At 62.7% G+C, this 26,614-nt stretch overlaps 8 protein-coding genes across 8 annotated transcripts in view; 5 read left to right on the plus strand and 3 right to left on the minus strand.

Annotated features, from left to right (window-relative positions):
• EMIHUDRAFT_311357 (hypothetical protein) overlaps positions 1–942 on the plus strand; it is a gene marked incomplete at both ends in the record, with an annotated part of 3,211 nt that extends 2,269 nt beyond the window's left edge. Inside the window, 3 exons of the mRNA XM_005765317.1 lie at positions 365–449; positions 503–504; positions 714–942. Of these exons, the coding sequence (XP_005765374.1) occupies positions 365–449; positions 503–504; positions 714–942 (316 nt within the window). The remainder of the gene's footprint in view (positions 1–364; positions 450–502; positions 505–713) is intronic.
• Positions 943–2,698: 1,756 nt separating this feature from the next.
• EMIHUDRAFT_357200 (hypothetical protein) lies at positions 2,699–3,279 on the minus strand. Its single transcript, XM_005765318.1, has one exon. It carries the CDS (start codon positions 3,183–3,185, stop codon positions 2,838–2,840), a length of 348 nt encoding a protein of 115 aa, XP_005765375.1. The 5' UTR covers positions 3,186–3,279; the 3' UTR covers positions 2,699–2,837.
• Positions 3,280–3,419: 140 nt separating this feature from the next.
• EMIHUDRAFT_104086 (hypothetical protein) lies at positions 3,420–4,151 on the plus strand (the record flags this gene model as incomplete). The annotated part of the gene is made up of 1 exon (XM_005765319.1): positions 3,420–4,151. One exon carries the CDS (start codon positions 3,420–3,422, stop codon positions 4,149–4,151), a length of 732 nt encoding a protein of 243 aa, XP_005765376.1.
• Positions 4,152–5,475: 1,324 nt separating this feature from the next.
• Positions 5,476–9,608, minus strand: EMIHUDRAFT_464789 (hypothetical protein; the record flags this gene model as incomplete). Its single annotated transcript, XM_005765320.1, has 3 exons — positions 5,476–7,912; positions 9,094–9,180; positions 9,243–9,608. 3 exons carry the CDS (start codon positions 9,606–9,608, stop codon positions 5,594–5,596), a joined length of 2,772 nt encoding a protein of 923 aa, XP_005765377.1. The 3' UTR covers positions 5,476–5,593.
• Positions 9,609–11,821: 2,213 nt separating this feature from the next.
• Positions 11,822–13,177, minus strand: EMIHUDRAFT_104088 (hypothetical protein; the record flags this gene model as incomplete). The annotated part of the gene is made up of 2 exons (XM_005765321.1): positions 11,822–12,820; positions 12,869–13,177. 2 exons carry the CDS (start codon positions 13,175–13,177, stop codon positions 11,822–11,824), a joined length of 1,308 nt encoding a protein of 435 aa, XP_005765378.1.
• Positions 13,178–14,826: 1,649 nt separating this feature from the next.
• On the plus strand, positions 14,827–15,520 carry EMIHUDRAFT_213214 (hypothetical protein; the record flags this gene model as incomplete). The annotated part of the gene is made up of 3 exons (XM_005765322.1): positions 14,827–14,919; positions 15,043–15,231; positions 15,407–15,520. 3 exons carry the CDS (start codon positions 14,827–14,829, stop codon positions 15,518–15,520), a joined length of 396 nt encoding a protein of 131 aa, XP_005765379.1.
• A 3,996-nt stretch (positions 15,521–19,516) lies between these two features.
• EMIHUDRAFT_104089 (hypothetical protein) lies at positions 19,517–20,227 on the plus strand (the record flags this gene model as incomplete). The annotated part of the gene is made up of 1 exon (XM_005765323.1): positions 19,517–20,227. One exon carries the CDS (start codon positions 19,517–19,519, stop codon positions 20,225–20,227), a length of 711 nt encoding a protein of 236 aa, XP_005765380.1.
• A 965-nt stretch (positions 20,228–21,192) lies between these two features.
• On the plus strand, positions 21,193–22,405 carry EMIHUDRAFT_464790 (hypothetical protein; the record flags this gene model as incomplete). The annotated part of the gene is made up of 2 exons (XM_005765324.1): positions 21,193–21,719; positions 21,850–22,405. The coding sequence occupies exons 1-2, from the start codon at positions 21,271–21,273 to the stop codon at positions 22,403–22,405; spliced, it is 1,005 nt and encodes a 334-aa protein (XP_005765381.1). The 5' UTR covers positions 21,193–21,270.
• Between the last annotated feature and the right edge of the window lie 4,209 nt (positions 22,406–26,614).

Below are 26,614 nucleotides of genomic sequence, written 5' to 3' on the forward strand. Positions count from 1 at the left end.
CGAGGCGTCACACACAGTCACACCCACTAACACACACACACTCACACACACACACACACACACACACACAGACACACACACACACACACACACACACACACACACACACACACTCACTCACTCACTCACTCACTCACTCACTCACTCACTCACTCACTCACTCACTCACTCTCTCTCTCTCTCTCTCTCTCTCTCTCTCTCTCTCTCTCTCTCTCTCACACACACACACACACACACACACACACACACACACACACACACACACACACACACACACACACACACACACACACACACACACTGTGTGTGCGTGGGGAAGTGGACCTTGCTCTTGCCTCCCCTTAACTAAGTCCTTATTCACTAGGCGCCGGGCGGGAGGAGCCTCTCGGCGCCACTGCAGCGCGAGCTGCTCGAGGCGAGACGAGACGCCTTTGAGCAAGACCAGAGGTGTGCGCAGCCTAATTAAATAATTGAGCCTAATTAAATAATTTAATTAGACCAGAGGTATGCGCAGCCCGATCCCGGAGGGGAGGGGAGGGGGGGAGAGGGGTTTGGGGGGAGGGGAGGGGAGGGGGGGAGAGGGGTTTGGGGGGAGGGGAGGGGAGGGGGGGAGAGGGGAGTTTGGGGGGAGGGGAGGGGAGGGGAGGGAGGGGGAGTGGGGGGGGGGGGGGGGTTCCCCACTCTGAGGCCTCGGCGGGCGCGGCACCCCGTAGGTCGGCGCTCCTGAGAAAGCAGCAACGGGAGGTGATCGCGCTGCAAAAGCAGCTCGCGCTGCTCGGTTGCACGCCGCCCGCCGCCAGGGCCGCCAGCGCCGTCGCCGCCAAATCGCCCGCCTCGGCACCCGAAGGGTATAACACTTCTCCGCCCGGCGCCGGGGAAGGGGGTGGGGAAGGGGCGAGCAGCCACCACCGCCCGAGCGCATCGACGCCCTTCCTCGTCTGATTGCGGCGCCCGGTCTCTCACGCTGCCGCCGCAAGTGGCCCCGGGTTGCGACTGTCTCTTGTCCTTTGTCGGAGTGTGTGTTCGGATTGATGTGCCGTGATCTCTGAGTTCTGTGGGCCCTGGGGAGCGGCGAGGGGCGAACCCAGGACACAGAGCGAAAGTGTGTGGTGCCCGTGTCTCGTGATCGATTATCTTTATGTGCAATGTAAGCGACGAGAATGCCATGCTCGTGACCGAAGGCTACGGCCCCGTCGTGACTAGCCCCGTACACGCCGCTTTCGTGGGGGCGCGGAAACACACCAATAACACGGCGGAGCTGTCAGCGCTTGCGGAGCTCTTTTGCTCACTACTCCACATGGCACCACGACCAGCAGGCTCACGAGGGGTGGTCCGAACGGACAGCGAGTACGCGATGGCGTGTGCGACGGGGAGAATCTCGCCGGGGGAGAACGCACAACTAGCGAGCTATCTTCGAGCAGCGTGGCGGCATTTAGCGTCGAGGCACGAAGTCTGTGACATGGAGACACGTCAAGGGGCACAGTGGTCATAAGTGGAACGACTACGTCGATAAGCAAGCTGACCTCGGCAGGAGCGGCGCGAGGGATTGCGGCGCGCCGGAGTGGCAAGACGACGGGGAGAGCAGACGACGCGGGGAGAGCAGCACTGTGAGCGACGACATGCCTATCAACGGAGGGGGTACAACCATCCCACTCGACGACATCGGTGATGGGGCCTCTAGCTACGCCGATGACCCACCCGACTCCCCCGAAAACAAACCGCCGCCTAGCGCCCCGCCCTCACCGCCTAAAGCCCCAGTCGTGGAGCAGGGGGTGATATGGATTTCATACACGCCGAGCGCGCAGGCGCGACACATCGGAGACAATAGGCTGATCCGGCGTGAAAGAGCTATCGACATCGACCTTGACCCAGCCGATTCCACCGATGTCGACGCCATCACCTCCGCGGCTACCGCGCTTTCGCTCGAGGACACCGTGGAGAACCACACCGAAGACCTTGCCGAGGCGATGGGCCGGGTCACGTTGGACCTCGACCCCGCCCCCACCCCTCGGGGTGGGGGCACCCGCCCCTGTCGGGCGCCGCTTGCGGCGCCTGGCAGGGGCACCCCCTGGGTGGGGGCCGGCGATTCCCATGCCGGCTCTCTGCCACAACCCCCGCCGGGAGGGAATCCCTGCTCACAGAAAAGGGCTCCGAGCCCTGTCTCGCGCACGCCCCTGGCGGGCGCCGCGGACCAGTTCCGCGAGCGCTCGTCAGCGGGTGGTGTGCGGTTCTTGCCGTAGTTCCTCTTCGGTCGCCTAGCCCCGGCGCCGTCTGTCGGACGCCTGCGTGTCACGAGTGCGAGCCGCTCGCGGTTCGTACGCCCGCTTGCGGGTTCGAGTGGCGGGCCATCCCGCTTGCGGGATGGCTTAGCGGGTTCGAGCCGTCACACATTGGCTGCCAGTTTGTGCCGAGGGGGGGCTGGGTGGGCGGTAAGCCGTCATTGCCCGGCGCTGCTTGCAGCGCTCTGGGTGGAAGTGGCGGCGCTCCAAGAGTGGCGCTCTCGGGAAGAGGTTCCTCCTTTCCGCTCCCCCCCCGCAAGGCGCGAGACACACGAAACCGAAGACCGAAATCCTGGGGCCAGTTTTGCTGCGTGCGTGTGACTCTCTCGCAGCCCCTGTGTGACCCCCCCGTCACCTGTCTCCTGTGTGGGTGGGTCCGTGTGCTGTCGACGTCCCACATCTCCCGGAGGATTCATAATATTGTTACGTGAGAGTTATAAAAGGAGCACGACGCCCAGCTAGTCTACAGCGCTTTCACATGCAGGTGTGTATGCCAGGACGAGGAGCGGAGAGAGGAGTAAGTAAGCCTGTCCGGCGCCTCGAGCCACACGGCCTCCTTCAGCTTCCGTCCCACTGCTTGAGCCCAAGCTCTGCCGGGCTGCGATTCCGGTTGGCCTCCACGACCTTCCGTCCCGAGGCATCGCGCGCAAGGCCGCCGTTCTGCTTCCGATTCTTCTGCACCGTGTCATTGGCGTCAAAATCCTTGGACGCGACGCCGCGCACGCCCTTGTCGCCCCTGATGTCCTCGTACTCCTTCTTGCGGTACTCGCTCATGTACTGCCCAGCATTCGCGCCGGCGCCTTCCACTTTGTTTGGCGCAACGGTGGCTTTGGATCTCGCAATTGCGCTCAGCGGCACCGCCGCAAGCGCTGCTGCGCTGCCGCGCAGAAGATGCGCCCTCGGCATGGAGACTGCGTCCGCCGAGTGCGAGCAGGCAGCCAGGACGACCAGACAGCGCAGCATGGGCTAGGAGGCTGCCCACGAGTCTGTTTCACTGCTCGTCCCCTCTCCTTCGGCTCCGTTCGCGGAGCGCGAAAAGAATTCGCTGGCCCCGCAGCGCGCTTTCTTTTTCTTTCGGGCACGGGAGCGCGCTCACACCGAGCGTACGACAGCAGACAGGCTTGGCACCGGGTCAGAGCCATGCGGCTCCCAGCGTGGCTCCAAGGCCTCTCCCAGCCAGGCGGATACGCCGCCGTCGCCGCGGCGGCGTGGCTCCTGGCCAAGTACACGCCGCCGCTCTCCGCGATTGTGCGGGCGCTCAAACGGCCCGCAATCCTACACAAGCGGCAGAGCGGATCCATCCCGACGCCGGGCGGCGAGCTGGACTCGCTGGTCGACGCTGATTTCACGCCGCCGCTGCCGGAGCCGGTCGTCCAGGTCCTCACGCGCTGCTGCCTCTGCTTCCTTGCGACGTCCTCTGGCGACTCGCCGCACCTGTCGCTGATGCGCTTCTCCTTCTCGCGCTCGCTAGCGGCTCAGAGGCCGGGCGCTGAGGTGCTCATCGTGTCGACTCGTCGCAGCACGAAGAAATACGCGACCCTCTGCGCCAACCGGAACGTCGCCCTTCTCGTGCACGATTTTGCGGGCGAGAACGAGAGCGACCTGCTCAACTACACGGCCCTCGAGGGGCGGCCTCGCCACTCGATCACCCTCTCCGGCGTCGTGCGCGAGGAGAGCGGGGAGATGGCGGAGCGGTACCGCGCCATACACCTCGAGAAGAACCAAGCCTATGCGCAGTTCATCGTCGGCGACGACATCGCCATCCTCACCGTCGAGATCGAGACCGCCCGCGTGTGTGATGTCAACGATCGAGTCAGCCACTTCGAGCGCCAGCAGCGCGGAAGCGCGGTGTGGGTCCAGACCGATTTGTGAATGTGCACTCATCGTGAAGACCATTCTGTTGTATCACCACGTCCACGACCACGCCCCACCGCACGACCAATAGCGCGAAGTTACGAAAACCGTTGCGGAACGGACGAGGGCTGGGGTTGCGCACGTCGGCGCGGGTTGCTGTCGTCGATTTCCAGGAGCCGCTTGGTGCCCCGATGCCAGGTGTGGAAGTGGATAAGCACGGCCGTCCCTTGGTTGGGCGGCGCCGTGAGCAGCCGCTGGTGCAGGCCGAGGGAGCTGCCGAGCGTCTCGCCCACCGTCGGCTGCAGCTTCCTGCCAGCGTCGCGAATCGCTGATCAGCTCATCAGCCGTGCACCTCCCACGACCAAAATCACGCCACACCGCACACGCGACACGGCACACGCGATCGCGAATTTTCCCCCCCAGGCCCAGCCTCGGACCCCCTCGCGGGACGCGGTAAGGTAAGGTAAGGTAAACTTCTCCACACACACGAGGTGGTGGGGCAAGGGGGGGCAACCCTCGCGTCTCCACGTCTAACGACAGGAGCCCCACGGCATTTAAAGTGCAAGGCCCGGTGCGCGTGGGTGAGCGGTGTGTGTGTGTGTGTGTGTGTGTGTGTGTGTGTGTGTGTGTGTGTGTGTGTGTGTGTGTGTGTGTGTGTGTGTGTGTGTGTGTGTGTGTGTGTGTGTGTGTGTGTGTGTGTGTGTGTGTGTGTGTGTGTGTGTGTGTGTGTGTGTGTCACGTCACTGCATCCTCTGCCGGTTCCTCCCGCCGCCTCTTCTTTGTTCGAATGTTTTTCAATCCATCCTTCACGAATCCCTCCCATGTAGCTAGCGTTCTTTGCGAATGTCTAGGGACGCGGCCGCGCCACGCCCATGGTGCAGGACTCGACAACACAAAAATCTCTCCCTGTCGGACGACGCCAAGCACTTGGAGCACTTGCCATTTGGAGTGCAGTCGGCAGCCTCACATCCACGATCCAGGGCCGGGGGGCTAAGAGCACACCCAGCGGGCCAGATGATCGGGATCGGGTGCCATCGAGAACGACGGTCGCAACCCACTCAGGTCGCATCTGACAAGGGAAAAAACTCCCTGGGACACAGGTGTCGCACGAGCGTGTCTCATGGTGGGTATTCTGTTATTTCATACAGTAAAGCTACTTTATGCACTTATGCACTCAATTGGGTCGATTCCGCATTGTACCGAACCCCTCGATCGTCTCGCCCTCCCTCACTGGTTTGTTCATGGGGGGGGGTCATAACAAACACGGTACAGGATCGAGGTGCACGCTGCCAAAGCAGTGTCGTCCCCCCTCTCCCCGACAGGCTCGACACAGGTGCGGACTCGCAAGAAAAAGAATTTTACAACAAAGCTCCCTCGCACGACACTGGGCACGGGACTGGCGCGCACTGGCACTAACACAGGTACACTACGGGAGCGATGAGCGGTGATGAGCTAGAGAACTATACATGCTCCAGAGGCAGCGCGGTGGCCTCCTTGCTTCGGGTCGGCGTTCGTCGGGCTGGGACGAGCGAGGCGCGAGTGACAGAGTGAACGCGGGCACCAGCGGCCGTCGTGCCGCCGAGCTCCTTGGCGATTAGCAGGAGAGACACTCCTCGGTGCGAGCCCGGCAGGCAGGCGACGGCGAGGGCGTCGTACAGTCCCTCGGACAGCAGCTCGTCCGGGGTCGACTGAAAAAATCGGTCGAAGGAGCAACCGCCACGGTCGGGGTCGTTCTCGTGCGCCATCACAATTGGCATCCCGCGGGCGCGCGCCGCCTTTACATGCTCGGCTAGCAGTTCGTCCGACCAGGTGGTGTCGCGGAGGTACAGCAGCATGTGCGTCGCCTCTCCAGCGTCGGATTGAGTGGCGTTTGGCGCGTCGTCCGTGACTCCGATGTCGGGAAAGACGACTCGCAGCTCCTCGGCGAGAGCGCGCGCGCCGTCGTTGGCTGTCGACACCCAGAGCACGGGCTGTACGGGAAAGCTGAGCGCCTGCCCCTGCAGCTCGCCCGGGATGCGGAGGGGCAGCGCTGGCTGGCTGCGGTACTTTGGCGTCTGCAGCAGGAGCGCCTCGGCGATCATCTTGAGTGAGACTCGCTGGAACTCTTCCATGCGCTGCCACACCACGAGAGGCCAGCCCGCGTCAAAGACGTCGGGCTGCAGGTCGACAGGGCACTCCGCCCTCAGCTCCTGCGGAAAGGGGGGGTGTCGGAGCTCGGCTGGAGTCGTCGGGGCATGTGTGTCTCTGTCCGTCGTCCGACGCGCCCTGATGGTGCCGCCGCCCTTGGTCGGGTCGGCCTCGTGCACCAGAATGAGCGGCTTTCCCAGCCTCAGCGCGGCTCTGGCCTCGCGGAGGCAGTTCTGCGCAGGCGACGTGAGCGTGAGAGACGCTAGAGAGGTGTGGCAGGGAGGGGGGCGCGTGTCTCGCGCCTTGGAGCGCAGGCAGCCGCGCGAGAGGAAGATCAGCACGACCTGCGAGCGGCCGATGTACGCCTCGAGGTCGCCGATGCGCTGCAGGTTGTCCACATCGAGAAAGACCTGTATGCCTGGGAGCAGCCGCCGCAGCTGGTTCTTGATGACCGCGACCGCGTCCTGCCCAGTCGACCAGACGTGGCTCAAGAAGAGATGCCACTGCAGGCCCTCGCCGAGGGTGAAGCCGTCGCGAAGCGGCTCACGCCCGCTGCTGACGAGGCGGATGGTGGGTGCCGTCGCGGCGTTGGCCGCCGCCACTGCCACCACAGCCAGTGAGACGGCGAGCATGGCAATGGTGAGGGCGATGACGAAGGCGATGGCGCCGTCGGCGCTTGCGAACCCGATCAGATTGAAGCACATGTTCTCGTACACGTTGCTATCGCACAGCTGCACTACGATGCCCGAGATGAAGCAGCAGGTTAGCAGCAGGCTGCTCAGGCACGCCAGGTAGAGGTCGTCGGCGCGGCGGTACGGACGAGCCAGCGCGAGGATCGCGAGGTACATGGCTGAGACGGTCGCGGCGACGATGGACCTCTCGAGCTTGCTCGAACCGAACTCGGAGTCGATAAAGAGCACCATTGAGGTGAGGAAGATCTTGCGGAGCAGGTCGAGCACCTCCCAAAAGAGGCAGCGCGAGGTGTAGTCGCGCCAAAGGAAAGCTGTCGCGCGGGACAGCCTCGAGGCGCGCTGCGCCCTCACGGCGGATCGGATGCTCAGCAGCAGCGCGAGGAAGCAACACGGGACGAGCACGGGCCAAAGGATAAAGAAGGACCAAAAATAGGCTTCAAGCTCATTCGAGCCGTCAGTCCAATTTGGTCCCCGGTTGCACGTAGTCGTCAAGTCGGCGCGTAGGTAGCTGATTCGATCTTCAGTAGTGTCGTCATAGACAAAGGACTGGCACGACTTGGCGCTGAAGATGGAGCGAGAGACGGAGGGGAGCACCAGGTAGAGAATGAGGATCATCCACCACAGCATCCGGCCTTTAGCGTGGTCGAGGGCGGACCGGACGCTGCGGTAGGTGGCCATCTCATGAGCGATGATGGCGAGCGCAACCGCCGTCCCGGCTACGAACGGCCAGAGGCTCCCGATGAGAAGCTGAACCCGCATCGAGCCGAGGCATGAGCCCGGAAAGACAAGCCCGACGGGATTGATCTCGAACTGTCTCACAAAGTACAGCCAGCGCTGCGCCAGGGAGGTGTTCTCCAGGTGCACTCCATAGACGCCGCTCAGGGTGCTGCTAATCTGGTAGAAGCCGAGGAGGATTTTGACCTTCGGCTGAAAGCCCACCTCCGACTCCAGCTGTGCGAGCTGGCATATCCAGGCACGGGTGGCTGGGATGCGTGTGGCTGCACGGTAGCCAAAGGCAAACAGGGCGGCGAGGCACGCGAGGAGAATGAGAATGCCAGCGGTGCGCTCCGTAGAGGGACAATCGATGCAATGTCTGTCGTTGCGACTAAAGTACTGGCCATGGTCAACGCAGACTTGACAGAGCGGCCCTTTGTGGCCGTCGGAGCAAAGGACTGCGTCGCTCGTGCCATCCTCTAGCAAGGCTAGCCGACTGCTAAGGTCGACCGAACCCGCACAAGTGTCTGAGTCGTTGCAGCTGTAGAGCATCGCTGTGCGGAGGGAGGCGCGCCAGAAGCCGGCTGGGACGCCGAGCGACTCGACGGTGACGTTGGGAGTGCTGCAGGTAGCGTTTGGTGGGCAGGACCTGCAGTACTTACTCGGATCGCGGAGGATCGCCACCGAGGTGGCATTCGGTTCATTGAGATAATAGCCCACCTTGCAGACGTCACAAGTGCTGCCACTGCCGTCACCGCCAAGGGGATGCGGGCAAGCGAGGGGGAAGTCCTGCTCGACGGGCAGCAGCGGGAGCTGGTAGAGGTTCTTGCCCAGGAGGGAGGGATCGCCGCCGGTCTCGGCGTTCCAGTTGCAGGGCTGCACTGACGTGACGGCCTCGCACCACTCGGCATGGGCATCGGCATTGAGCGCGCACGCGTCGCGGTTAGCGAGGCAAGCCGCCAGCTGCTTTGCCTGCTCCACCGTACACAACTGCTCGAGAACACAGTCTGACGAGCAACCATCCCGGTAGACCTCACAGCGTGTGTTTGGAATCCAGCGATCCACGGGAGCGGGAGGGATGTAGATGACATCGCCTGCGCGTATGAAAACGGAGCGCCCCTGCCCCTCCGGGGCCGAGCAACCGCTGAAGAGTGTGCGGTTACTCAGGGTTGTGCGACCGCCCGCCGAGTAGAGACCGCCGCCAGCCTGTGTAGCGCTACAATTGGAGACGTTGGATCGGGTCACAGTCGCTGTGCCCGAGTGCACGTATAGTCCGCCACCAAACTTGGCTCGGCAGTCGGAAAAGAGTGAGTCGATCACGATGAGGTCCACCTCCCGAGCATATACGGCCCCTCCCTGGGGGGGGGGGGGGGGGGGGGTGCACTTGCCCGCTCAGATCTCCCTACGCCTACTTTTCTAGCACGCACGTCGCCGTCTGCCGCCGCGCAGTCCTTGAAGGTCGAGTTTATCAGCGAGACCGACCCGCCGGCGTGTGCTTGGATGGCGCCGCCCCGCTAAAGCAAGGAGAAGAGGTCAGTGGAGAGAGCTGCGCTTGATACTACTGGCAGCGGCGCACAGCGGTCGTCCGAGACCCAATGACGATCGAGTCGACCAGTGTGATGTCGCCGGCGTACATCGCATCAATGATGCCGCTAAAACCTTCCGCCGCACTCGCATTCACGAGCGTCACGCCCCGCAGGGAGAGGCTGCACCCACGACGCAGCACAAAGAGACCCGTCGTTCCCTGGCCGTCGAGCGTTGCGCCGTCGCCGTCGCTAAAAATAGTGATTTTCACCTCTGACGAACAACCAATATAACTGCCCAGCTTTATGTCCTCGCCGGGCGGCAAGAAGATGCTGACGTCGCTGCTGGCCTCCTCAACTAGCAAGCGCAAGACTTGCTCGCTCGTTGCGGAGAACGAACCCGGGATGCTTGGCGGCATTGGGGGAGGGGGCTGTGGCGATGGCGATGCCGGTGGCAAAGGCGGCGATGCAGGAGGCAGCGGTGGCCGTGGCGGAAAAGGTGGTTTGGGCGGCGGTGAGGGCGGCAGGGGCGACGGAGGCGACAGTGGTGGCAGAGGCGCCGAAGGCGGCGGCGGCGGCGGCGACGGCGATGGTGGCGGTGAGGGAGGCGGTGGTGGCTTCATCGAGTAGCAGCTGTAACTCAAGAGATCCACCCGATTCATTGAACCCGCAACTTGTTGCCCGGAGCTATTGAAGTCGCGACGACAATATGGAAGTCCCCTTGACTTGCAGCCGGTGAGATCAAATGCGGGAGTTTCTGCCAAAGTGATTGCGAGGCAGTTCGGATCGCCCTGGCAAAGCCTCTTGCACTCGAACTCAGACTGGCAGCCTTCGGCAAAATGGTCGATCAGATCACCAGAGTTGTCGACGCAGAAGCCGTTGCCAACCAAGAAAGTCGGTGCCAGATGTGAAGAGAACGGCGAAGGCGGCGGCAGTAGCGGAGGAGGCGGCATTTGCAGCTCGGATGGAGGCTGGACGGGGCCGAGTGGCGACAGCAATGACATGAACGTCATGGACAAGGAGAACGCGCGAATTTGACACGTAAAAAAAGAATTCCCGGTAAACGTCCACACACACAAAGGGTCTAGATTTGGGGCGCTCGCCGAAGATGAGTACGACAAAATAGCGCCCGTGATTGCCTGCACGCTACCCGCACTCACGGACTCCATACCCGAAAGAAAGAGAAGGGAGCTCGCGGGAGAGGTGACGAGTGAACTACAGGGGTAGACAACGTGAACAGGGCTCCAGGCCCCAAATTACGTGTGAGTGTTAGAGTTGTTTGGTATTGCTAAAAATCTCTCTCTCAGGGGTAGTGGGGAAGGCAGCCTCGATTGCCATACAGACATGGGTGCGAAACAACGACAAGACCAAGGCACGGGCAGAGGAACGAGAGAAGAATATAGGGTGGATAAAGCGCCTGTTCACGGCATGGAGGGTGAGCCACACCGAACGTACCGAGCGAAGAGCCGAGCGGAAGGAGGACGGGGAAGATGACTCAGAGGAGGACGAACCAGTGGAAATTCAGTTGTCAGATGTCACGATGCATCCGAAGGGGACCCCAGCGCCGGCATCATCCGTACTAGAGGCACGAGTGTTCGAAGAGAGAGTGGACCTGAGCAACAACATGACCTGTAGGCAAATGATCGGAGTGTGGGAGTCAGAAATGTGGTCCTTGCGCGAGGGGAGCTCGATAGACTTGAGGGGCCAGGATACGCCGCGAGGAGGACGGAGTTACGCCGAAAGGCGAAGGAAGCCGCGAGAACAAGGGACCGGCAGGCGGCGGCGCCGCAGGACGAGGCAGAAGAGAACGACGCGACAGAGGAGGAAGTGACAAGGGAGAGAACGACGAGAGTGGGACGGCCGCGAGGTGGCATGAAGGTTGCAGCGAGAAGCGGCGAGAGACTGCGAAAAGAGATACGAAGAGGCAGACTCCCCAGGGTGGGCGACGGCTAGCGCATCACACTCCTCTCCTTAAAAAATCCCTGTGTGGTGGCGGCGTGCCGTTCTCCCATCCCTCCCTCGGGTTGTCTTTTTTCTTTCTTTCTTTTACCCACTTGTACCCTTGCCCCCCCTCGCATATCTCAACGCCCGGGACACGGGCAGGAGCCATACATCGTTTCACAAAGTGCAAGCACTGGCCCGGTGCGGTGGGTGAGCAACCTGCACCACGGCACCGAGATCGATCGAGGCAGGTGACTGTGGCTGCAGGAGAGTACCATCCGCATCAGTTTACTATGATGCATATGGGTAGTACCTATCTGTAGGGTAGAGGAGGCAGGAGGGGGAGAGGGGGAGAGAAAGTAGGTAGGGGGTGCCGTTTGTTTCCGGTTGGGGCCCGCCGCGGGGGCTTCCTTCGGAAAACTCTTTGCACCGTTTGGCATGAGCCATGAAGACTGCCATGGTGCATGGAGGTCCACGCTCTTTGTGTAAGAGTTCTACACAATCTACACCGTACAAAAAGTAGAAAATAAACACCGCTCCCACCGCCTGTGCTCAAATCTGAAGTATTCGGTGCATGTGAGAGAAAAGCTACGTTACGCACGCGTTCCGTACCTCGAAGAGCGTGTGTTGCGGCGGCGGCGCGCACAGGGTCGACATCCCCAGAAGAAAATCGAACCGCTATCCGAAGATATCAACATGGATAGGAGCAACATGCCGAGTCAAATGCACAGCGTATGAAACCGCAAATCTTGCATCCTACAGAAGCGATCCGAGCTGCCGGCATCATTTCCTTGGAATCTTGATTGCTGCCTGTCCCGTTGCCGGGGTTGCCCTTGATCGCCAGCCACGGGATGTTGTACTTTGCGCTTTTAGCGGCATTCATGGCCGTGTTGACGGCGCCTTGGCCCTGCAGAAACGGAGACTGGCCATACTGCGCAACGTCGAGGTTGTTGTAATCCCCATCCCCGCAGATGTACAAGTCAGAGTTGTTGGAGACGTAGGTGCGCGAATCGTTTAGCCAGCTGCTGCTCAGCGTGATCATCCTCTCAAAAGAGTACGATTCGGAGCCGTTCGCCGGCTGATGAAACACTTGAATGGTGGCGCCATAATAGGTCAAGGTGGCATTGAGACCTTCCAGCCGTTCTTTGATGCCTTGGTTCAACTTCTCGACTCTGCCCCAGTACACGCCAAAGTGAAGCCCTGCAGCATTCACCTCCTCCGGCAGCTTGCGGCCAAGAATGACGTCCGCGTCTTCACCGAGGACAGCGAGGCCGCACGTTTGGCCAATGGCGGCGTTGTTCGAGCCGACGTAGAGGTACACGTCCTCGTTGTGGTATGTGTCTGTGTTGGTCGTGACGACCGGGAGGCGTGGCGTGCAGCCCTTGATGGCCGCATCGATAGCCGTGTACTCGGCTGTGCCTTCATCGTGGGGAATTGTGACAACGACGGCGTCCGAAGAATTGCAGGCCGCTGCAATGGTTTCGGCAGCGAGTGGCCCGTTGAAGCCGACTGGGCGCCACTCGAGCACTGCGCTGCCTTGCGCCGCGAGCTCAGCACCAGCCTTCCACGTGCCCCAAAACGACGCCGTATCGTTCAACGCGTGCGTGATCACGGAGACAGTCGGTTGCCACGGACAGACTGGCTCAGGTAGGCTCGCGAACAAGGCGCGCCGGGCTGGCAGCGCAGCCGCCTGTGCAGCACGGGCGGGGGGTACGGGCGAGTGCGCACAGGGCGGCACCTTGAGCGTGTGCGCGAGCGGCACCTTGCGCGCTGGGAGCTCGGAGTTCGCAGCAGCCAGCTCGGACTTGACTGCGGCCAGCTCGGATGCCGCTGCAGCCAGCTTGAAGTTTTCAGCCAACGTGCTGTCGAGGCTGCGCTGGAGTCGGTCGAGCTGAACTTTGAGTGTGGCGATTGTGTCTGCCTCGCTAAAGGTGTCGACGTTCGTCGTGGAGAGGGCCTGCGCTCCGGAGACGAGCACGGCCGCCAGCATGGCCCAGGCGGGGCGACGGATCGCTCCGAGAGCGGGCGTAGCACCGAGCACGAACATGACAGCCTCCCTGGGGGGGGGGTGAGAATTGAAGAAAAACGCCACGTTTGTAGATCGTAAAATTCTAGTGCCAGTGCGCGCCAGTCCCTGTGCTGTGGCCGTGGGAATTCTTTTGCTCGCACGACACTGGAGCGTTGTAAATTCTTTTGCTCGGCCTTGTCCGACGGCGAACCGCCCCGCCGCCTCTCTCTCGCTCGCGCTGCCTAACCGTTCGCCATATCCCACCACTATCCCACAGCCAACGCACGCACGCACTCCTCAGCACGCTAGATGGCAGTCAGTAGTAGCAGGGACGACGACGAGGCGTGGGCGAGGGCGGCCAGGAGCGCTCTCACCGGCCTCCCTCCGTTGCCGCCCGCCATCGCCGCCGCCAGCAGCCTCGGCGGTGCTGGTGGCGGCCTAGGCGGCGGCATCGGCTCCGGCGGCCGCTGCCCGCCGTGGCTCCACCCGTGCTTCTCCGACCTGCTCGGCAGCTACGGCGCTCCGGCCGCCGCCGGCGCGGCGGCCGCGCCGCTCGACGTGCCTCTCCGCTTCCTGCACAGCTTGCTCGAGGCGCTGCACGCCCACTGCGCCCTCCCGGCGGGAGAGCACTCGGCGGCGGTCGTGGAGGCCATCGAGGCGCTCAAGAATGGTGCCGATCTCGCACCTGTCGGAGGCTCTGGCGACTCGCCCCGCCGCCTGCTCGACTTCCTCTCCCGCCTCACCGAGTTCCTCTCCCGCAAGGACGCACTCGGTCTGCCCCAAGAGATGCCCACTCTGGACAGACGGGCGGGGACTCGACTTTTTCCCCACTGACCACTCGGGCAACTTTTACCAAATGCCAAAGTTGCACTTTACCATTCGGGCAACTCCGATTGCATTTTACCACTCGGGCAAACTCGATGAAACGGGCGGACGGAAAACGCGTTTGCGGTCGCTCGCCGGAGAGCTATGCATGAAGTGGCCGGCGCGCCACCGCAGCTCACCGATGGAGCTTGCGAAGCGGCTCAATCCACTGGCGCAGCAGCATTGCGACCCATTCTCCAAGCACGGCCTCTGGCGTTGCGACTGCACAGAGAGCGAGCAATAGTCGCCAAAGACACTGATATGTGTGCAGCGGATCTCCATGGCGGTTGCGCCCAGCGAAGGGACAACCGCAGGCCTCGGATGCTCGCCCGGATGCGGACCCACTGTGCGAGTTGCAGCCCCGGAGGTGGCCGACCCAGCTCACCCCAGAGAGGTCAGGCATAAAAGGGGGGTGTTTTTCCGTCCGTCCGTCAATCTTGCGCTACTATGTGTATAACCAACCACGATCGATGCGAGGACGCAAGTCCACACCAAACTCGGCCATTCCAACGGCCAGACCGCTCGCTTAAGGCTGATTGGCTAGACGAGCGGTCTACCTCCGACGGGGCGCCACGGGGCGGTCTGGATCACGGGGGATGACATCCTGCCTCCCGGCATGCCGGGAGGAGGTGGTTGCTCCCGCCGGACCCCCCCCTCCACCACCCTCGCCCAGGGATCTACAACGCTGTCTCAAGGTCCGACCTGTGGGCTCTGCCTGTGCGCTCGGCACCGGGCACCGCCTCGGTCGGTATACAAAATGCGCCTGCGGGCGGACCCTTACAGTATACAGACCACACACAGATCACCTACAGGTCAGTCGGAGGATGGCTGCACTGACTGGCTGGAATATCCAAAATGGCGCGTGCTGGGAGGGCGGAGTGGGCAAGGGGGGACCCCAGTGCCTCGCCAGTTTCCAGGTGGGACGGCCGACGCAATACACCGTCCACATGCATTGATGACACATGACAGCCGGTGTCCTCCGCGCTCGCCGTCTGCCGACCTTTCGCATTTTGCGCCGCGTGTACCGCGCGTACACGCAGGACCCGCACGCCGCACTGGGCGTCCGCCGCGGCGCTTCGCTTGCTGAGGTCAAGCGGCGCTACCGGGAGCTCGCCAAGCTGCACCACCCTGATCGTAACCCGGCAGACCGCGAGGGCGCGGAGCAGCGCTTCAAGGCCGTGAGCCACGCCTACGTTCAACTGCTTGGGTGCCGGGTCTCTGGCGTCGATGTAGACGACGACGCGCCGAGCTACTCGCCATTCACCCTCGGCGACGCTGAGCAGCTTTTCCGTGAACTCTTCCGAGATAATGCGCGCTCGCTCACCAACCTGTGGAGATCCGACTGTCACAGCCGACCGGCACTCTCGGATAACACGAACTCTTCACACGCGACCCTTGAATTAGGCGCTCCGCGAGGAGCGACGACTCGAGAATGAGCAGGCGCTCGAGAAGCTGCTCAGTTCCCGCCCCGGCGTGCTCGAAGACACCACTCGGCACCCTGCAGGCGGAGACACATGAACAGAGAAGAAAAGGTGAACCTGCTTCTCGTGCGTAATGTTGGACAATGATTTCGGCAGGAGACAGAGTGAAAGAGCGTCCACGCGCACCCCACGGCTCGTACATATAGAGACGAGTGGACGGCCGCGGCAGGCCCGCAAGCACCAAGCAGGCGAGCACTCTATGCAGCCTCTCAACAGAACCGCTTCAGACACCTTTGTAGCCGCTGTTGCTGTTGCTGCTGGCGACCAGAGTGTGGCCCTCCCTCACCGCCTGCTGTATCGCCTCGGCACCAGCGGCAGAGGTGGGCGGCGGTGGTGGCGGCGGCGCGGTGAGATCGCTGGTGTCCCTTCCCGCCTCCCTGCGGGCGTAGAAGTTTTAGCTTACTGGGAGAAAAGGGAGAGGGGGTTGTGCTCTCTAGGCCCCTAAGGGCCCTACGCGCGGCGTGAGAGCTCGGAAGCTTTGCACGGCGATCGAGGATGGCGCGGTTCACCCCCTTCACCGAAGCGATGGAGATGCGTTCCGCGTGGTGGTGACACAAACGAGAGGCGGGAGTGGGGAGGGTACGCGGTGTCAAGTACTGGGAGAAGGGATCAATGTACGTACTTTTACTCTCTCTCTCTCTCTCTCTCTCTCTCTCTCTCTCTCTCTCTCTCTCTCTCTCTCTCTCTCTCTCTCTCTCTCTCAATGTAGTACTTTTGGCTTACTGGGAGAGAAGGGAGAGGGGGTTGTGTTCTCTAGGCCCCTAAGGGCCCTACGCGCGGCGTGAGAGCTCGGAAGCGAGCTTTGCACGGCGATCGAGGATGGCGCGGTTCACCCCCTTCACCGAAGCGATGGAGATGCGTTCCGCGTGGTGTGACACAAATGAGAGGCGGGAGTGGGGAGGGTACGCGGTGCGGTCAACGCCCGAGCGTTGAGCCTTGCGCGCAAGGCGGTTGATCTTTGCAACTGCAGGCGGCGAGAAGCCGCCGCCGAATGTCTCGTGGAGAAGCAGCAGCTGTCGTAGTGGAGGCGAGGCTCCTTCGAACCCCGTCGTGCGTCGCCCGGCCCGCCATTGTTGTCTGACTCTGTTTCGTCGTCGGAGCGGTCGGACCGGGCGCGGGTGTTGGCGTTTCCAGGCATGGCGTAGATGGCAACGCTGAAGATGTGCCACGGGCCTGGAGAGGCGCCGCCCTGCGCGGGCATGTGCTCGGGGCGTGCGAGGGCGCCTGCCTGCGTAGGCGAGGCTGCCGTCGCGGAGCGAGTGACGGGTAATCGTGGCCGTGGCCAAGAAAGATCAAATATTAAGGGCTCTATTTTGCCTACCGCGAAAAACTCGACGGTTTTGGGCGTTTCAGAGCACGCTGAATCGATTGGCTTAGCTATAATTCTCGCCAGCCCCTTCCTTTCATAATTATTGACTCAAAACTCGATGATCGCGCGACTTTGGAGCCGTTATAGCTAAGCCAAAACGTTCCTCTCGAAAAATTGACTTAGGAAGCCGCAAACGGCAGCTTCTGAAAGCCTCACCGGCGCTTATTATTTGATCTTCTCCAAAACTAGGCCTGCGGCCAAAATTTTCTAAAGGCCGCTGCGCGGCCAGCGCGATGCGCAACCAGACAGCGACCGACAGTCAGCAGCAGACTGTGACGATTGGCGGCCTCGCGCCCTCAGTCAACCTCCTCTACCAACTCCCCTGCCCAGCCCATATGCCTCATCCACGGTGGCGCAATCACTCGCGCAGGGAGAGAGAGAAAGTCGGCGATCTGCGCCGTGCAGATGAGCTCCGCCTCGTCTGCGTCGAGGACGCCCATCGCAGGGCTGTCATAGCGCCATTGCATATGACGTACTGCATGTTGTTCATTACTTCGCAGGTGCCAAAGTCGAGGATAATCTCACTCAGCGATGGCGAAGGCTGCACTCCCGGCCGGCGGTAGGAGGGATGAAGGTTAATGTACTTCGCAGTGTACGGTGCCTTCCGGCGCGAACAGTGCCCGGGACGAAAGAGGAGGCGACGTCTCCCTCGTCCATGGACGGTGTAGCCAGCTTGAGAGACGGGAACGAACGGCGGTGAATCGCCGACAGCGGCGCCTTCATTCTTTTCCAGTGAATCGCCGGCGGGTGCCCTGAGCGTTGTATCTGTCGGCCAGTTGCCGCACCGCCGGCAGCAGCTCCGCAGCAGCCGCCCAGATGGCGGCGGTTAGGACAGGAGCGAAGCCGCGTGGACACGGCTGAGCGACGCCGTGCGTCTCGTTTGGATGCTGCAGGCATGCCGGGCAGCGCGCGTGCTCCATACCGCGTCGGGCGCCCGCCGAAATCTTCGATTTCTTTCGCGTAGGGGACCAAAAAACCTGAAAATTTTCTTCGCCTGCGGCGGGCAATTAATTTCGATACTTTCGCTTTCACAGCTCTTTCACACGACTTTATCCGTCACTCGCTCCGCGACGTAATCGATGTGGGCACCGGCGCTGTCGAGTTGCAGTCGGGCGAGGGGTTGGGCGACTGCGCGGGTGGTGGCGGCGCTCGGCGTGAGCGTGGCCGGGCCCTGTGGGCACCCTAGCTAAGTGCCTGGGCACCGCTGGCGGAGCCTGGCAGGGGCACCCCCTGGGTGGGGGCCGGCGATTCCCATGCCGGCTCTCCGCCACAACCCCCGCCGGGAGGGAATCCCTGCTCACAGAAAAGGGCTCCGAGCCCTGTCTCGCGCACGCCCCGGTTCTTGCCGTAGTTCCTCTTCGGTCGCCTAGCCCCGGCGCCGTCTGTCGGACGCCTGCGTGTCACGAGTGCGAGCCGCTCGCGGTTCGTACGCCCGCTTGCGGGTTCGAGTGGCGGGCCACCCCGCTCGCGGGATGGCTTAGCGCGGGTTCGAGCCGTCACACATTGGCTGCCGGGGTGTGCCGAGGGGGGGCTGGGTGGGCGGTAAGCCGTCATTGCCCGGCGCTGCTTGCAGCGCTCTGGGTGGTAGTGGCGGCGCTCCAAGAGTGGTGCTCTTGGGAAGAGGTTCCTCCTTTCCGCTCCCCCCCCCGCAAGGCGCGAGACACACGGGAGTCGCTTAGGCGGCTCCCGTGGTGTACCTGTGTTAGTGCCAGTGCGCGCCAGTCCCGTGCCCAGTGTCGTGCGAGGCGTCTTAAAATTCTTTCCACCATATCTTTTCCTTCGCACAAAATTCTTCGGCAGGCGGCGGACCAGCTGAGTAACAAACTTTCGCACGCTCAGCACCTCGATGAGGTCACATGGACCACCAAGAACTGGCACGGGCTGCAGATGCAGCGCTTGTCTGTCGTTCTCCACACCGCCGTGGCGTGGCAGACGGTGAACGAGCTAGCGTGCGGGGACAGCGGCATTGTGCACGGACGGTGCTAAGTGCATTGCCGTTCTTAACGGAGGCAGCTCCGGTGGTGTGCCTGTGATAGTACTAGCACGCGCCAGTTCGCACCTGTGTCGAGCCTGTCTGCTGTGAGAGAGAGTTGTTTTGTTTAAATTCTTTCCTTCTACTTTTTTCTTGCACGTTGCACCATATGTGTGTATGCATACATACACACATATGTGCGGTTCTTGCCGTAGTTCCTCTTCGGTCGCCTAGCCCCGGCGCGCTCTGTCTTTGTTCTTTTTTGAGCTAAACTTCGATGTTAATAGAAACAAGCGAAGGCACACACAACATGACGCCAAACACACGATTGCACGCACCGCACCGCACCCAGCACGCACTTGGAGCACTTGGAGTGCAGTCATTAACCTCACATCCAGGGCCAGGGAGCTTAGAAGCGCACCCAGCGAGCCGGATGATCGGCATCGGGCTACGGGCTAGAGAGCCCTAAGTAAACACGGGTCCCCGAGGGTTGGCTCTGCGCTCCGAAAAGAAAGAAAGAAAGAAAACAGACAACCCAAGGGAGGGATGGCTCTGCGCTCCGGGTTTCCCCTAAAAGAAAGAAAGAAAGAAAACAGACAACCCAAGGGAGGGATGGGAGGGTTTCCCGAATGCTTTTTTTCTTGTTAGGCTGGCGCGCAGCGTTGCACGCTGCACCATATCTGTGTACACATATGCGGCGCCTCGCTCTCGCCCTGGCGGCCCTACCTCACGCCGCAGCCTTCGCGCTTTCGTCGCCAGCAGTGCTGAAGTCGCCGCTCGATGGCCGCCTCTCGCGCGCAAGGCCGCTCTTTGTGCAGGAGCAGGGCTATGCGCAGGATCTGCCGACCGGGTGGAGCGCTGCTTACGCCGAGGACGGAGCGCTCTATTACGTCAACGAGCAGACGGGCGAGTCTCAGTGGGAGGCGCCGCTACCTCAGAGCTACGGCGTGGCCCTGTGGCGGCTCGTTCCCTTCGCCGGGGTGTACGATGAGTACGCGCTCGGCGCCGGCGAGCAGCAGGTGCTCGGCCGCTTCGACATGATGGCGCAGTCGCCGTACGTGTCTCGGCGACAGTGCGTCGTTCAGGTCTCCGCCGACGGAGTCGCCACCATGACCACGACCGGGAAGCCCGCCACAGTCTGTCGCCGGTGGGGCTCCGAGTGGTACTGGTTTCGGCGCGACACCGGGCGGCGGTACCGGACGCCGCTCACGCAGACCGAGCCGCACATCCTGGTCGACGGCGAGCAGATCAGCCTGGACTGCCACAACCCAGAGGCGGCCATCTACACGGTCGTCTGCTGCCAGGAGGCGGGCGGCGCGAGCGCAGGCGGCGGCGGCGGGGTGGAGTACAGCGACGACGGGTGCTGGATGTGGAACGGGGTGGAGTGGGTGCCCACGGCGTAAGAAAGAAAGAAAAGAAAGAAAAACAGACAAACCGCCAGACAGGAGGAGGACAGTCGTGGCCGAGGCGGCGACGGGAGCGGTGCAGAGGTGGATCCAGCTCAATGATGAGGCTACGGCGCGCATAATGAAGAGAGAGGAACACATCGAGTGGCTGAGGAAGCTCTTCGCTGGGTGGAAGGAGGCCCGGCCAGCCTTGAGGGAGTCGCGGATGAGGAGGGATAATGGAGGCAACGCAGGGACGGGCCAACAGCCAGAGGGACGAACGAGGGCCGCGACGGCGGCTCAAGCGGGAGGGAGCGGAGACGGTGGGCAGAGAGCGAAGTGGGTGAGACTGATGATGCTCCTTCGACTTAGGGAGCGGTTCAGATGCTGGGCGGGCTTCAGGCTGGTGCTCACGCGAAAAGGAATCGACGCGATGTGCAAAGCATACAACAAGAGGAGAAAGAAGAGGACGGACATCAGTGATGACGAGGCAGAAACTAGCGCAGACGAGAGCAGGGCAGACCCGGGGACTGGGGAGCCGGAGCAGACGGCATCGGCCGCCGAGGGAACGTTGGGAAGAGGCACGAGGAGGGCGGCGACCTCGACCGACTATGGAGGACCCGTCGCCAGACGACGCAGGGCAGAAGACGGTGAGGCGGAGCAGACGCGCAGGGCGAGACGAGGGAGGGAGCAGGACTTTGCGGAGATCAGCAGGAGGATGTACGAAGAGATTAGGAGCAGCAGGGACCCGAGGGACCATGTGGAAGACGGCTAGTGCTAGTCCCCCATCGGGAGGACGACCCCGGCTAGTCGCCGACCACACCCACAAAGAACCCTGCACAAAGATCGCAAGGGCGGGGGCCTGTTCCTTTTTACCCATCTCACAGTAGAGAGGTGTCCGTTTTTATTTATTTATTTAGGAGGAGGACAGGGACCACACCGCTGCACGAGCAGGATTTTGGAAGGACGATCAGGGGCACAGGTGGGGCTCTCCTGCTCCGGACAAGGGACACGACAGGCTCGCAGCGCGGTGCACGGTGGACTCCCTGGCCACTCGGAGCATGCTCGCTCAGCAAAGCCTCCGCCGGGCCGCGATCTCCGCGCTGTGGTGCCACGCTCGCGCGCTCGCCACCACGATCGCCGGTCCCTGCTCGTACGAGGTCGTGGTGAAGAAGTCCCGCTTCGTCGCGAGCGCGGCTCCGGTCAGCTCGGCCGAAGAGGCCCTCGCTTGGGTGCGGCGTGAGTCGGACGAGTCTGCGCGGCACAATTGCTTCGCCTACATGCTGTCGGACGGCTACAGCCGATCCAACAACGACGGTGAACCTGGAGGCACGGCAGGGCCGCCCATCGCCGCAGCCATCGCGGGCGCTGGCGTGGTCGATGTGGCAGTGCTGGTGAGACGCTACAGACTGGACGGCGGCGCGAAGCTCGGGACCGGTGGCCTGGTCCGGGCGTACGGCGGCGCGGCGCAGGGCGTGCTCGAGGCGGCGGCGCGGACGCCTCTTGTTCGGCTCGTGCCCGTAGAAGCGAAATACGCAACCTTGCATTTCCCAACTGGCGCTCGAGAGGACACGCGTTCAGCTGCATTCGACAGCATTCAGCTGCGTCCCCGCCCCGATGTTGGCGTACTCACACCGTAGGCTCGTCCCCCTGACGGTCGAGTTCGAGGCGACCGACACTGGGGCGGTGTATCGCGAGGCGGGCGGCTTCGAGGCGGGGCCGGTGTCGCCGGGAGACGGCGCGAGGACGAGGGCGACCTTCCGAGTCCCCGCAGAGCAGGCGGAGGAGGTGGCGCGCAGCATAGAAGGAGCGACGCACGGGCGCGCGACGGCGCGGTGGGCCGGCTTCGACGGCGGCGGCGAGGATTGTGGCGGCGGCGGCGGCGGCGGCGGCGGACCGACACCGATGGCGGCTGTTGCTGCGGCTGCGGCTGCGCCTGCAGCTGCTCTCGAGCAGGCCGCGCCTCCCGAGTTGGGTCGCGTGGATGGACTGCGTGAACTGGTGGACGGTTTGCCGAGGGAGGCGCAGGCGGCGGCGCTGCGGTGGTGCGACGCGCACGAGGCGGGTGCAGTCTCGCTCGTCGTGCTGGCGGAGCTCGACCAGGCGCTGGTCGACTCGCTCCCCGAGGAGGCGGCGCAGGCGGTTGGAGAGCGGTTGTCCGTCCTGCGGCGGCAGCTCCTCGGTCCCACCTCTTGAGCCAGAATAAATATGTATGTATCTAAGGAGAGGATTCAACTTTGGTGGGGGAGCCGCTTTGGCCGCGTGGACCGTGCAAATCGTGGAGTTGCAAGTCACGCTCGGGCGGACAGCATCTGGTATAGCCCACCAGAACAATCAAACTACAAACCACTGTTTCATTGACATTCCGAAACACTCTACGGACTAGGTCCAGCCCTGGGTGGCGCAGATCTGACGTTTTGTATCTGTAAGTATAAAGATGAGAGTGAGGTTGAACCGGACCCAATCAAAGTCGGCGGTTTTCCAGGGGGGGGTATGACGAAAAACGGCGGGCGCATTATCTGAAAGTATAGAGATGGGAGTGAGGTTGAACCGGACCCAATCAAAGTCGGCGGGTTTCGGAGGGGGGGGGATATGACGAAAAACGGCGGGCGCATTTGGGCACATGACTGGGAGAACTCTGTGGTGGACCCGCTGGGCGAAAGGAGCTCGCAGACCGTTGCAGCCTCACGATGTCATTGAGCGGAGCGAGTGCGAGCGCGGCGGCCAAGCAGCGGCACCAGGAGCAGCGGCGAGCTGACACGAGCGCGCTCGCGGATGCGGCGAGGGGGCAGAGGCAGATGCCCGAGCTGCCGCCGTACGTGCCAGAATTTGACCTCGCGTTCATGTCTCAGATGCTGGGCGTTGGAGCCGTCCGGTCGGAGCCAGAAGACCCAGCCACTGGCGACGACGAGACGATCATGCAGGAGGCCGCCGTCGACGTTGCCCTCCAGCTTTTGACGGATGGCGAGGGGCTGCAGGCGCGGCTCGCATCTGATGAACCGAGCACAGATAGGGTTGTGACAATCGTCAGATCCGTGTTTTTCTGGTCTTGCGGTACATCTCTCCGCTCGCCACCTCACGCTCCGCCGTCCGGCCATGGATGGTCCGATGGAGCTCGCCGAGCTCCATCGGACCATCCAACTCCGGTCACCGAGTCTGAACGCGCTCAGCCTCAGGAGGTACCAAACCGCGCGAATTCTGCACGCCTCGCTGCACCGCTGGCTTGACTGAATCAGGCAGCAGCAGGCTGCTGCTGCTGCTGCAGCAGCAGTCTGCTGCGGCCCTAGTACGCAAGTTGATGACTAGCAGCACTGCCGGGGGCATTCGAGCCGCCACAGCCGGTGTGCGGCTGTGCACTGCCACCTGCCCGCGGCTACGCACAATGTGCGCTCGCATTGGATGAGCCCTGCTGATGGACCTGCATCGCCTAGCTGCACGAGAGCAATGCCGCAGGCAGTGGCCGTGGCATACACTGCGAGCACACTTGGTGCAGCTGCGAGGTGCAGCAAGAGCACGTCGTTCCTGCCTCTGATGCCACTCTCGCGGCTTGCAGCGCGTCACTCGCGCATGCTCTCCAGGAGCTATGGCGGGCGCGTGTGTGGGGCTGTAGCCTGTGTTTGGCCGGTTCTGACCCGTTTACTATCAGTATCATGTCCGGGCCACAAAAATTCGCACACGGGTAGCGGCTCAGGGGCCCAGTAAGTCGCGGAATCGCCAAATGTCACAACCTGCGCCACCCAGGGCTGGACCTAGTCGGTACGGCCAAACAATCAAACGGTGGTAAGATTTCAGTACGACTTCTGAGGCAAAATCTGACAGACATCGGAGAAATCGGCAAAATACCGGGTATTTCCCAGGTATACCCGGATTTTTCCAGCATTCCAGGTATACGCTATACCCGCAAAATACCCGGCATTTTGCCGATTTTGCTGAATTTGGCGGCAAACCAGCCTCAGACGACGGCTAGTGCTAGAGTCCCCCATCGGGAGGACGACCCCGGCTAGTCGCCGACCACACCCACAAAGAACCCTGCCTGCACAAAGATCGCAAGGGCGGGGGCCTGTTCCTTTTTACCCATCTCACAGTAGAGAGGTGTCCGTTTTTATTTATTTATTTAGACTCGGCTCAGAGCTCGAAAATTTGATGATTCCACGGAGTTTCGTATTTTACCATACCACGGGACTGGCGCGCACTGCCACTGGCACTAACACAGCCAACACATTCGAACGGGAAAAAGAATTTGAAAAGGATCTTTCTCTTTCTGCTTACACTGATCCCGGGACTGACGCGCACTGACATCATGAATAACACAACTCGCAAGATTGCAACAACCAAGAATTTTACAACGAAACTCCCTCGCACAACACTGGGCACGCCCAAGAAAATTCTTCTTTCAAACCATCTCACACTACGTACGTTCACCACCCGCGCCAAACAACAAGATCATCCATGCCTGGCCGAACCGCCGCTGGCAAAGGGCGCGGGCGCACTTCAACGGCAGCTACTGCACCGGCCGCGCTGCCGAAAAAGATCCAAGCCGCGGCGGCGGCCGGCAAGGTGGGCGTGGTGCAGACGTGGCTCGCCAGGGACGGGCTGGTTGACGCGACGTGCGTGCATGTTGGTGTGAGTGGCTGGACGCTACTGATGCTCGCCGCCGTCAACGGCCACAAGCAGCTGGTCGAACTTCTGCTGAAGCGGGGCGCGAAGGTGAACGCACAAAACAGCATCGGCACTACGGCGCTGATTGTCGCCGCCGTCAACGGCCACGTGCAGGTGGTCGAGACGCTGCTGCAGCACGGCGCGGAGAGAAACACGCAGAGCATCAAAGGCAGCACCGCGCTGATGTACGCTGCCCGCCAAGGCTACGAGCGCGTGGTCGACTTGCTTCTGCGGCACGGCGCAGAGGTCGACTTGCAGGAGAGCGACGGATACACTGCGCTCACGGGCGCTGCCTTCCACGGCCACCCTGTCGTCGTGCTCCAGCTTCTGCGGGCGGGCGCAGACATGGCGCTGCGCACTGCGGACAAGACGACACTGCAGATCGCCAAGGAGAAGGGTCACACTGAGTGCGTCGCCGCTGTCAAGACGTATCTCGGCGAGGTGGCGGCGGAGAGGCGCGACGCGGCGGCGGTCGAGGCGGGCGGGGCGGGGGCAGGCAGCGCTTCGGGCGGCAGTAGCGGGCCGATTCCCGAGGACATCGGCGAGGCGGGCGGCGCAGGGGCGGACGGCGGTGCCGCCTCGGGCAAGGGGGCAGCGGCGGCACCAACTGCCGCGTCCTCTTCTGGCGGCGTGGAGAGCGGAGCATGGCGCGGAGATCAACTCTCAGGCCAATGCCGGCCTCACTGCGCTGATGTTCGCCGCCCACCAGAACCACCCCGCGGCCCTGCTCTGCCTGCTTCGGGCGGGCGCCGACACGAAGCTGCGCACGGTGAGTGGACACGCGGCGCTGCAGATTGCCAAGGAGAAGGGCAGCACCGAGTGCGTGCGCGCCCTCGAGGAGCATGCGGCGGCCGAGGCGGCGGCCGAGGCGGCGGCGAAGGAGGCGGCGTGGGCTGCGGGGGCGGCGGAGAGGGCGGCGGAGCGGGCGGTGGCTGAGGCGGAGGCTGCGCGGCACGCCGACGAGCTGCTGGCGGAGGTCGAGGCGGAGAAGCGCGGCAAGGGCAAGAAGGGGAAGAAGAAGAAGAAGGGCGGCGGGAGCGGCGGCGCTGGGCCGTCGCAGGAGCCCGAGGCGACATCAGAGGCAGCTGCAGCCAAGCCCGCGAAGCTGGACAGGGAGGGATTGATCAGGCTTCTCGAGACGCTCCACGATGAGCGGATTCGGTACGGCATCACGGCGGAGACGTCGGTCGAGGGGCTGGCCGAGGCGCTGGGAGAGGTGGCCGAGGCGGCAGGTGAGGCGAGCGAGGAGGAGACGGCGGAGGCGGGTGAGGAGGCAGCTTGGGTGGCAGCGGAGGCGCGCCGGGAGGCTGAAGCCGAGGCCGACGCTCTGGCAGCGGCAGAGGAGGAGGCGGCCGCCGCGGCAGCGGCTGCGGCTGCGGCGGCTGCGGCGGCTGCAGCGGAGGCGGCGGAGGCGGCGGAGGCGGCACTGGCTGCCGTCAAGGCGAGGCGCGCGTCAGCGGCCGCCGCGAGGGCCAAGGCGGATGCCAACTAGCCGCGCGCAAGGACAGCAACCAAGTAGAGTACTGCTATTGGCGCCGGCGCACGCATGGTGGTTGGAGGCATGTGTTGGGAGGAAGGTGGGCAAGGGCAAGGGCAAGCCTGGGCACCGCAAGGCTGAGCTGATGCGAGTGGGCCTAGACACTTCTTCTCGCGCTCGTTTTTTTTACTTTACCACAGAAACTTCGTCGAATCATTTTTCTTTCTCGAGCAAGCGGCGTAAAGGCCAAGTAGTCCCGAATCTCCGTG

Source organism: Emiliania huxleyi (assembly GCF_000372725.1).
Source record: "Emiliania huxleyi CCMP1516 unplaced genomic scaffold EMIHUscaffold_56, whole genome shotgun sequence".
Lineage (NCBI taxonomy): Eukaryota > Haptophyta > Isochrysidales > Noelaerhabdaceae > Emiliania > Emiliania huxleyi.

What these genes read in the sequence shown, in the direction of transcription:
- EMIHUDRAFT_357200 (XM_005765318.1), bottom strand. Translation starts at nt 3,185, where the DNA reads ATGCCGAGGGCGCATCTTCTGCGCGGCAGCGCAGCAGCGCTTGCGGCG.